The 10,029-nt window shown below is 63.4% G+C and overlaps 1 protein-coding gene across 1 annotated transcript in view; it reads left to right on the top strand.

Moving 5' to 3' along the window:
- Positions 1-5,049: 5,049 nt before the first annotated feature.
- The window catches only part of ANOS1 (anosmin 1), a gene marked incomplete at both ends in the record, with an annotated part of 93,055 nt that continues 88,075 nt past the window's right edge, over positions 5,050-10,029 (top strand). The window contains one exon of the mRNA XM_084258341.1: positions 5,050-5,235. Within this exon, the coding sequence (XP_084114467.1) occupies positions 5,050-5,235 (186 nt within the window). The remainder of the gene's footprint in view (positions 5,236-10,029) is intronic.

Genomic DNA, 10,029 nt, shown 5'->3' with positions numbered 1-10,029 from the left:
TGTTTGCTTGCATTCCTGGGGTGCAGCCCATAGTTTTGTTCAATAAATATCAAAGGCGTGAGAGGGTAAATGAAGATAAGATGTCCTCGATTGCCTTTTCTCAGGGACGTAGGCCCTGGGGAATGCAAGCTTGCTCGGAAAGGGTTGCCAGATTTAGCAAAAGAAAACATCCTCTTACCTTGTGATCCAGTCCCCCACCTCCTTGGTATTTACCTAAATGAATGGAAACATTATATCCACCCCAAACATGTAGGCAAATGTTTGAGCAGCTTTATTGATCCATGATCAACACTTGGAAGTGGCAAAGATATCCTTTAATGGATAGGCAAACTGGGGTCCCCCACAGGTTGGACTATTACTCAGCCGGGGAAAAGCGGAATATTACTCAACCAGGAAAAGTGGAATATTACTCAACCAGGAAAAAGATGAGCTATAGTGGCTGAGGGACCATGGCACAACCGAACATGCACTGCGCACTAGTGGGTGAAAGAAGCTCATGTCAGAAGGTGACACACTGAGAAATTCCTATTGTAGGATGTGCTGGAAAAAGCAAAACCATGATAATAATAATCAGATGGTACTTATCAGCTTTTGCCAGAGATTTGTGAGGAGGAGAGGTGACGGGTGCACAGGTGGAGCCCAGAGATTAAGACAGTGAGAGTCTCGCATGATTCTCTGATGGGGGATGCATGTTCTTGTACATTCGTCCAGACCATCGGCTGCACAAGAGTCAGCCCTGTCATAAACCGTACACTTAGGAGAGGGGACGGCGCTGCCGTGGTCACTTCAATAGGGACATTCCGAAGGCCCGTCTCTCCAGCCAGTGTTCCCGGCAGAGCCCTCTCCACGGGCTGGGGGATCCCTTTCCACCCCAAGGACCTCTCTTTGACTGCATCCCCTCCCCTGCCCGCGTTGCGTTCTATTCCAGTGCCCCCGCAGTGTATGCACTCTTGAGCAGCGAGCAGCGTGAGCCCCCAGGACGGGTCTGAACAGAAGCTTCTTGAAATATAATCCCAAGCAGCCTGCCTTTGCCATTTCGTCTTGCACTGAAGCCTCAGAGTGTCCGAAAACCAGGCATTATCGGAAGACCACCCTGTTCTTTTCCCTAATCTCGCTCAGTGCCCCGCCTTCACCCCGGAGGCCTCCGATGCTGAGGCGCCCTGCACCCAGCCTCGCTGGCATGAGCTCAGGACTCCGCACAACGACCCGAGTCAGGTGTGTGCTGGGAGCTGGCAGTCTCCTCCTCAACGTGCGGCCCTCCCGGGTGCACAACCCTCCAACCTGAGGAGGACCAGTTAGCTTGTCCAGTTCTCTCCATGGCCGGCATGTGGCGCTGTTTCCTGCTAAAAGCCGCCTTTTGATTCTCAGAAGCGTTTCTCCAAATCCCTGCACTCAGGTAACTCAGGATCCATTTCCCCGGCTTGTCAGCACCAAGGCGGACAATCCACTTGAGTCTTTGAACAGAAGAGTGTCGCCGTTTCCCCAGTTCCTCTCGTGCTGGGGAATCCAAATCAGAATAAGAGTTGGAGGGTGTGAGTTTTGTCTAAAAGAAACTTGAAAAAGTCTCCCTTGACAGCCTGGGAGCTGTGACGTTTACAGAGAAACTCACGATGCATGTCCCTGGAGAAGTAGCCGCTCCCAAGTGCGAAATGCCGTGTTGAAAGTGGTGAGATTTAAGAGGCAGCCAAAATGGTGGAATTTGAATTTCTTTGCATTTGCCTCGGCTCCTCGAGCTGTGCGTCTGGGGCCCGGCCAGTCGTATTTCGGTCCTGCCACCGACTAGAAAGTCACAACTGACTTTTTATATTTTACAGCGTTTGCATTTGGCTTTGACGTAGCTTGTGTTTTGCTGCTGTTTGTTTCCTTTTCAATATTTGCAGGGCATCTATAGAATCAGGTGTGGGGAGCCTGATGGGTGCACGTGGTTTGCAAATATTTTCCCCCATTCCGTGGAGGCCGGCGGAGGCACCCTCCAGTGAACAGTCAGAGAAGGTGGCGCCGGGCCCGGAGGGAAGACGACAGAGACCAACTCTTGGGAAGTGCTCGCAGCCTCCGGTTGTGCTGATGGACAATCCTTTGTGTTGCCCAAAACAGGTAGAACATGCACCAAAACGGTCTTCAGCACAGCCATGCCAAGACACACACTTCCGGTACTGCTCAGTAACATGGAGCTTGATAAAAAATAGCATCTAAGCCTGCATGTCCCGTCGCTACGTGTAAACCCCCTCCTGAAGACGGGAGCGGGCTCTAGACAACGTCAGGTCTGCATCGCCCGTGGATAAAAGGAGGTCGAGGAGTGAAAATGCAGCATATTCGCTCCGGAAATCAAGAGGAGACGGCGATGCTGCTGCTGCAAAAGCTGAAGTTCTCTCTCGGGAAACAATTAAGCTGGCGCGGGGCGCTGGCTGGGGAGGGCGAGGAGCCCCCGGGGTCCCTACCAGGTAACAGCTCACCCTGTGCCATCCCGAGCAGAAGCGAATTAAGTCTGGAGGAGGCGGCGCCGGAGGAGGTGAAGAGGTGGTCCCAGCAGAGCGCGGCCCCCCAGCCCCCAGAGCGCAGATGGACACGCACAGGTGGGTGAGGGCCGAGGCCATCGGACCCAGCTGTGCCTTTCCCCAACCGTGAGAGCGACTTCTCCGCGCTGGTTCTGACAGAGGCCCATCCGAGCTGAGCCGCCTCTTTGGTGGTGTAAACCCTGTGGGACGGAGCTGGTGCCGGCCCTGAGCTTGCAGCCCCTGCCCCGGGCAGGCTCACCCGGACCCCTGGACCGGGGCCCCTGCCGTCTACTGTGCCAGGTGTCCGGGCAGACCATGCCCTCCGCCAGAAGGCGCTGACGGGGTGCGGGGGGGGGGGCAGGAAACTCTGGCCTCAGTGAGCCGGGTGGAAGAGCACGGCCGAGCCGTCGACACGGAAGGCCTCTCGCGCGTCTCTCCGCGGCGGCCTGACCCAGACGCGCCACGGACTGAGTCAGAGCCGGTAGAGACCCTTTTCTCCCTTGCCTTTGGGTCTGCGTCAAACTGGACTCCGAGAAGCAGTGAGCGCGAGGTTCAGGCGTGGGGCGAGCTGACCACCTTCTCAGCAGCCTCCCTCCCCCAGGACCCCGCCGTCCCTTTATCCCTCGTCCTTCACTCTCCGCGCCTGGCTGGGGCCGGGCACGCTGCGCTGCGGGCCTGCCCAGAGCTGACCGGTCACCAAAAGAGGGTGCGTGAGAACCCCAACATGTGTGTGAGAACCCCGCTGTGCGCCTGCGACCTCGGGCGTCCTGTGCCCCCAACTCCGCGCTCTCTGTTATGGTTTGTTACCAAACGCACTTCTTGGCGCAGAGCAAGCGGCCGGGGGAGCCACAGCTACGGCGCACACCTGCTTTCCAAGACAAGCAAACCAAACCCAGGATCCCTTTGACCACGTAAACGTTCCTTCCAGCACAATGCACTTTCTAGAACATCATGTCCCTGTCAGAGGCCTGCGGGGTCACCTTGGCCTCACCCTCACCCGGTGGGCTCTGGCACGCCGGCATTTTTCCTCACGCAAGGTCTGCCACCCCAGACGAGACTCTGTTCCCGCGCCACCCTCTGCGCCTGGCTGCTCGGGGTCGCCAGGGTGAGCCGTCCGCGTGAGGCGTGTTAGACGTTCAACACGGGGCACGCGCTTGCAGTCCTGAGCATCACGTGCAGCAGCGCTGGGCTGTGCGCAGTTTCCAGTTCCCAGCCCAAGCGTGCAGGGTCGAGCGAGCCTGCAGGGGGGCCGGGGGCATCTTTGGAAGCCTGTTCAGAATGAACGAGGAGGAGATGAAGACAGGAAGACGCCGGCCAGCGGGGAACCTTCCAGAACGGGCCCCAGAAGCCCGTTTTGCACTGGAACCAGAGCACCTTGAGGAAACAGCAGGGACGAACTCTTGCCGGAGAGGAGGCAGGTGCGAGCCCGATGGAGACCGCGGGTGTCTCCGGGTCCCTGCAGACGGCTGCCACCGCCCTGTGAGACGTCCAGGCTGCCCCGGGCAATATGCAGAGGCGGAGGAAGGGACTCCACGGAAGCGGCTCTGCAGAAGGCCGGGCCCGTGGCTCTCAGCGGAGGGAGGCACTGGAGTCGGGCAGGGCGGCGCAGGCCCCCAGGTGTGTGTGCTTCTGCCCCGGAGTCCTGAGCTGGCTGCAGCAGGTACCAGGCAGCTCCACACCCGTGGCAGGCGGGCCACCGTCTTCCCACTGGACAGTGCTGACCGCAGGCCCGAGGCCCCTCCAGGGTCACCGCCCAGCTCTGTGAAGGCTGCAGAGCGTTGTCCTGCCCTGCGGTGCCCGGTGCCCGGGGGACAATCGCGCGTTGACAGCTGCCTGGCCCTGCCTGGGGTGGGGTGCGGGTGACAGGGCCTGGGAGAAGCTCCCAGGCGCCCCCAAGCCTGCATTTTCACAGCTGCAGGAGCTGATGCGCGGACACGGGCGAGGGCTTTTGCTTGGAAGCCCCGGCCGCAGTGCAAACAGGTGCCAAGAGGGTAGTTGAGGGGTGCGCGGCTGTCTGACTCCTCAGCTCCTTGCTTAGGTGAGGATGGGGGGCAGGTGGAGGGGGAGCGGGTGGCAGGGGGGACGCGCAGGGGTGAGGGCTCCTGGCAGGACGGGGGCTGTGCCACGGGGCCTGCTCTGCTGTTAAAGGCACCAGGTGTGCGCCGCCTGCCTCCCAGCGCGCGGGGCAGGAGCCTCCGACGTGCCCAGGGAAGCTCGGGCGGGCGAGGGACCTGGCGAGGCGCGCGCGCGCGACTTGGGGCGCCCTGGATCGACGCCCCCGGGGGTGCCAGTGCCGCCGGCGCCCACCTGGCGCCCACCTGGCCGGGGCAGGCCGGGCAGCGGGGGGCGCGGCGTGGAGACGCCCCGGGGGGCCGCGCGCGGGGGGCGCGGGGGGCGCCGCCCGCGGCACCTCGGCCCGGCGCCGGCCTCCTGCCACTCACGGCGCGCGCAGCCAATGCGCGGCGCCCGTGTCCCCCTCTGCCCTCCCCTCGCGGGGCGGGCCGCGGCTGGACTTGGGGAACTTCGGGCGCGGCGCGGAGCGGTGGCCGGCAGCATGGAGCCCGCGGCGCCCGGCGCGGCGCTCGCCCTGTGCGTGTGGCTGGCGGCCTGCGGGGGCGGCCTGGGCGCGCGGCGGCCGGACGAGGCGCCGGCGGCCGTGGGGGTGCGGAGCGCGCGCTGCGCCTCGCGCTGCCTCCGCCTGCAGCTCACGCGCCTGCCCGCCTTCCTGCGGCGGCTCCAGGTACGGCGCCCGCGGGGGCGCGGGGCGCGGGGCGCGGGGCGCGCGGGGCTGCGGGGCGCGCGGGGCTGCGGGGCGCACCGGGGCGCGCGCCTCCCCGCGCCGCGGCGCAGACTTCCCGCCCGGCCCGGCGCGGAGCCGCCCTCGGGGCGCGATCCCCCTCTGCCGCGTCCCGGCCCGGGGGACAGGCTGGCCCGGAGGACAGCGCGGGCGGCGACCGCGGCCGGGGTCCGAGCTGCGCGCGGCCGGGCCGGCTCCGGGGCGCGGCCCCAGCGGGGCGGGAGGCGCGTCGGCCCCGCGCTGCGCCCCAAACGCAGGTGCCCGCGTCGGGCGCTTCGGTCTCCGCGGGGCGCTGACCCCCTCGCCGGCCGGGACCGCGCGCCCCGGGGCCCGCAGGCTGCGCGCGGGGGCCGGCGATGTGGGGGGTGTCGCGGCGCTGGGAGGTGCGGTGGCTGCGCGCCCCGACTCCGAGCCCCAAGCCTGCAGGCTCGCCGGGGACGGCGAAGAACTCGGGGACCCGCCTGTGGAGCCCCGGGACCTCCCCCGGCGGCCCTGGGAAGTTCTCAGCTCGGGGCGAGCAGGACCGCGCGCGGGGTGACGTGACGAGGGGTGCAGAAGCCCCGGGCGCCGGGTCGGGGTGCACCGCTCCCGGGGGCGCGCGCTCTCCGGCCTCCCCGAGGCGCTCCCCGCGCCGACTGGGCCCGCGGGCGCCCCAGCGCCCTGGAATCCCGGTCTCGCCCCCTCGCCTGTGTCCTCGCTGCTCCCCTGCGCTGGGACCCCCGCTGCTCGCCCCAGGGAAGGCGCCGGGGCCGGCGGGGCGGCTGGGGGGGGCGCGCCCTGGTGAAGGGTCCTGCCGGTGGGTGGCAGCGTCGGGGCGCTTCTGCGAGGCTCTGGGGGTGTTCATGCCGCCTGCAAAGGCGCCAGGGCAGACGGATGCCCCAGCTGGGGCCTCTGGACCTGCAGGCTCGGGGGTCCGCGTGCGCCTCAGCCTGTGCCTCTGGCTTCTCGTGGAAGCAACATCTAGGGGCTCACAGGCTTGGGGGTCCCGCCTTCAAGGGCTTCGCCAGGGCAGCGGTGAGAGGACCCCGCCGCCTGGAGGGGCCTCCTCTGGCCACCGGCCCCACCCGCAGGCCTGGCCCTGAGAGTCACTTCTGAGAAGAGGCCCCAGTTACAGCAGGACAGCGGGGCCTGGGGAGACGGTCTCCTGCCCTGCCTTCTCCTCCTGCCTCCCCGCGCCTCCCTCCGGCAGGACCTGTGATTTATCTCCTACAGTCTCGCGGCTAAAGAAGCCGTCTCCATCCCGCCAGCCCCTGGGAACGGCTTTTCTTGCGGGCTCCTGGCACGATTTCTCTCCCGGAGAAAACCCGCTGACAGAACACGCCCCGTCACCCGGTCCTGAGCACGTTTTAATTAGCTGGGGCGGGAAGAGGCTGCCAGCGGCTCCGGCTCCGGCTCCGCGCGCACGCAGTGGCCGCTGCCTTTGCAGTGAGCTCCAGCGGGCGCTGAGGGCGGGTCCCCTGCTCTCCTGGGCCTGCAGCTGACTCGGGGACACCCCTACAGACCTGCGGCTCCCGCCCCCACCAGCCCCAGCGCCCCGGGTCGGGGCCTCTCCGCCGCTCACCAGTGCCTGCCACCGCCCAGCGGAGAGGCTTCCAACTAGCCCCTTCCATGCAGGGCGCCCTGCACCCCACGCCCCCGGGCGCCCCACGCCCAGGGGCGAGCTGTCTCTGCAGCCACTCCCCGGCCCCGCCCCTGCCCAGTCCAGGAGGACAGAGGCCCTGCCTGTGGGTGAGCGCAGGACGGCCACGCGGGTTCTCTTGGGCGCTGTGGCCAGAGGCGCCCTGTCTCGGCCCTCGTGTAGACGGCCCGGGTCCGCCGGCAGCCGTGCAGCTGGGAGCCGCCGCGACGCAGGCGCCTCTTCCAGACATTCCTGCCTCTGCTTGTCCTGTGGGCCCTGGCAGGCCAGCGGCCACGCTGCTGTGCGGCCTGCGGTCCTGTTCCATGATTCCTCCCAGCAGCCGGGGTCTAGTTGGTCTCCGCCTGTAGCGGAGCAGGACGCAGAGGTGCTGAGAAGTGGGGAGACCCCCGGCGGGTGCCCATGAGGGCCGCCGCCCATTTGGTGTTTGGGATCACGTTGTGGGGTTTCTGGACCCGCCCCCGCTGTGGCCGCCAGCACGCAGGGGCCGGGAGAGAAGTTGGGGTCCGGGTGCAGGTGAGCAGCTGAGGATGGAGGTGCGACCCGGCCGAGGCAAGCAGCCAGGGAGGGCCCTGCCCTAACCCTACTGCTCCGGCTGTTCCTCAGCCTAACAGTGGGGTTATCAGGAGGGTGTCGCTGGAGGCGCCGTGGGGGTTCCTGGCTTCATGCCCGGGGGGCTGCGAGGTGGCTGCAGGGTCAGTCAAGGTCAGGAAGGTGGGAGGGACGCAGGGCAGACCCCTCCCAGCTGTGTGGGGTGTGCGGGATGGGGCCTCTTTCATGGACCCTCAACCCGGCCCCTCTCACAGGGGCTGGCTGGCTCAGCCCAGCACCCCCACCTGCCTGCTACCCCCACTTGGTTCCCGACGCCCCCCTTAGGAAGCTGAGCCAGGGCTCTCCCTCCTGCTGCTCAGCCCACAGCGGACGGCTTCCCAGTCCCTGCAGCCTCCTGGCAGGACGCACGTAGCACCTGCCTCCGGCCAGCTCGCCCTGCGCGACACTCAGCAAGTCCTTGAGAATTTCAGCGTGGCGGCTGCAGCGGGGAGACCCCGGAGGCCAGTCCCGCTCGGGGCTGCGAAGTCAGCAGACGCTGGTTCGTGCCGACGCCGCAGTTTCTGGGAGGGGCGCGGGGCACTGGCGGCCAGCTCTCCTTAGGGCTGCGCGGCACTGCCCGGCCGGCGGACGCGGGCCTGCCCGGGGGGTGACCTCTGCTCTGGCCAGGCCACAGCGCCGGAGGAGGCCGGGCCGGAAGGAGCCGTGACCTCTTAGCTGACTCACGCCAGGTCGACTCTCGGGCCACACAGCCGTCCTGCCCACCCGGCCCCGGTCCTGGCGGCGGCCACAGCGCGGGGCCAAAGCGGGGTCTGCGGAATCGGCCCCCAGAATCGGCCCGCACTTCAGCAGACCTGGACCCTGCCTGCGTCTCCTCAAAGGAGGCTTGAGGGAAGGGCCGTGGCGTCCGCCTGGAGGCAGGCGCGTCCTGCAAGCGGTGCTGGCAGGCCGGGCCCCAGGGTTCGAGTCTTTTGTCCCTGTTGGGTCAGCGTGGGCTCACTGGCCTGGGAGGTGGCGCTAGGGCTGGCCCGTCAGGTGGCGGAGACCAGAGGCCGTCCGGGCTGCGCCGGGAGCTGTTTGTGTTGGCAGAGACGGAACTAAGCTGGCGATTGTGTTGGCAGAGACAGAACGAAGCTGGCGATGAGCTCATCCTTGCTCTCCGCACAGAGGAAGCAAACAGGACCCTCCTCTGCCCCTCGCGGGGAGCCGGGGGAGGGTCTGCAGGTGAATCTGGGGCCGTGGGCCGGTCTGTGGTGAGATTTCGGGAGGCCTGGGTCCCCGGCTGGCCCTGGCACTGGGTGTGCCTCCGGGCATTCTGCAGCAGACCCAAACTAAACACGAGCTACTTATGGCAGATTTTTGTGTTCCTAGTACAGCGCTCTTCCTAGAATAGGATTTAAAAGCCTCTTACTGTGATGATTGTAGGACAACTAAAAAAAGCAGTTAGAAAATAGGGTTATTGGCTGGCTGCTTTCCTTGTGTGCCATCAGCGGATAAAGTTTTAAAAACATACCTGTTTATACATTTTAACATGTATTTTATGCAATAGGTTTATGCACCTGCATTTCATATTTATTTATTATGCAGTTTTATATTATATGAATTTCTAGACTTACTCATAAATACATTTCATATATACTTATATATAAATCTATTTATAAATAATATATACAGTTTTTAAAGATGTATTTATTGATGCATACAAGAACTGGGGTGCAGGCCAGAGGTGTCGGGGGTGAGAGGATTCCCCAGAGACAGAGTGGGGAGCAGAACAGGCGGATCTTCTGAAATACATCTCTGAGGGGAGCAGCGGGGAGACAGAGAGGTCTGCCGCGCCCTGTGGGTAGCTCCCTGCTCGGGGGATCAGACTCGTGAAGCAGAGGCTGTGGATAGCGTCACAGGGCTGTGCTTAACCCCTATAGCAACTATACACTTACATCTTTGTATTTACTATTTATATGTGTAAATATAAGTGTCCATCATGGAGATGTTCTGTAAAGCTTATGTAAGTGTCCACATAATGTATATGTGATAGATAAATAAATATGTGACATATATGTATAAAATAGATGTAAATTATCACTACACAGCTGATACAGGTTGCTCACTGTATCATATAAATAGAATATTTGTATGTCGTATATAAATACATCATGCATAATATTTGTGTATCCTAAATATGTAGTCCATGACATCTACATAGCATAGAAATGTGCACTGTATGCTATTTATAGATCATATGTAACTATGTATATGTCACATACGTGTGTGTGTGCACATGTCCATCATACCAGGGGGGTCCGTCTCTCTCTGACAGTCTCCCCAGGCCCCCCTGAACCCCCAGCCTGGCACGTTTCAGCGTGCGCGAGTCCACGTTAGGGTTAGGCCGAGGCTGCTGCTCCTGTGAACCAGAATCTGGGGAGTTCCAGCGCTGATGCACCCCGCGTTTTGAAAGCCCGGGGTCTCTCCCCGTGTGCCGTTTATTAAGCACGACCTAGTTTCTCTTTGCAGTCATCAAAGCCACCGAAACGCAGCTTCAGGTCAGCATGAGG

The sequence above is a fragment of the Talpa europaea genome (genome assembly GCF_964194135.1).
Source record: "Talpa europaea genome assembly, chromosome: X".
Taxonomy (NCBI): domain Eukaryota; kingdom Metazoa; phylum Chordata; class Mammalia; order Eulipotyphla; family Talpidae; genus Talpa; species Talpa europaea.
Note: the sequence above shows the minus strand (reverse complement) of the source record. Positions and strands in the feature narration are given on the sequence as shown.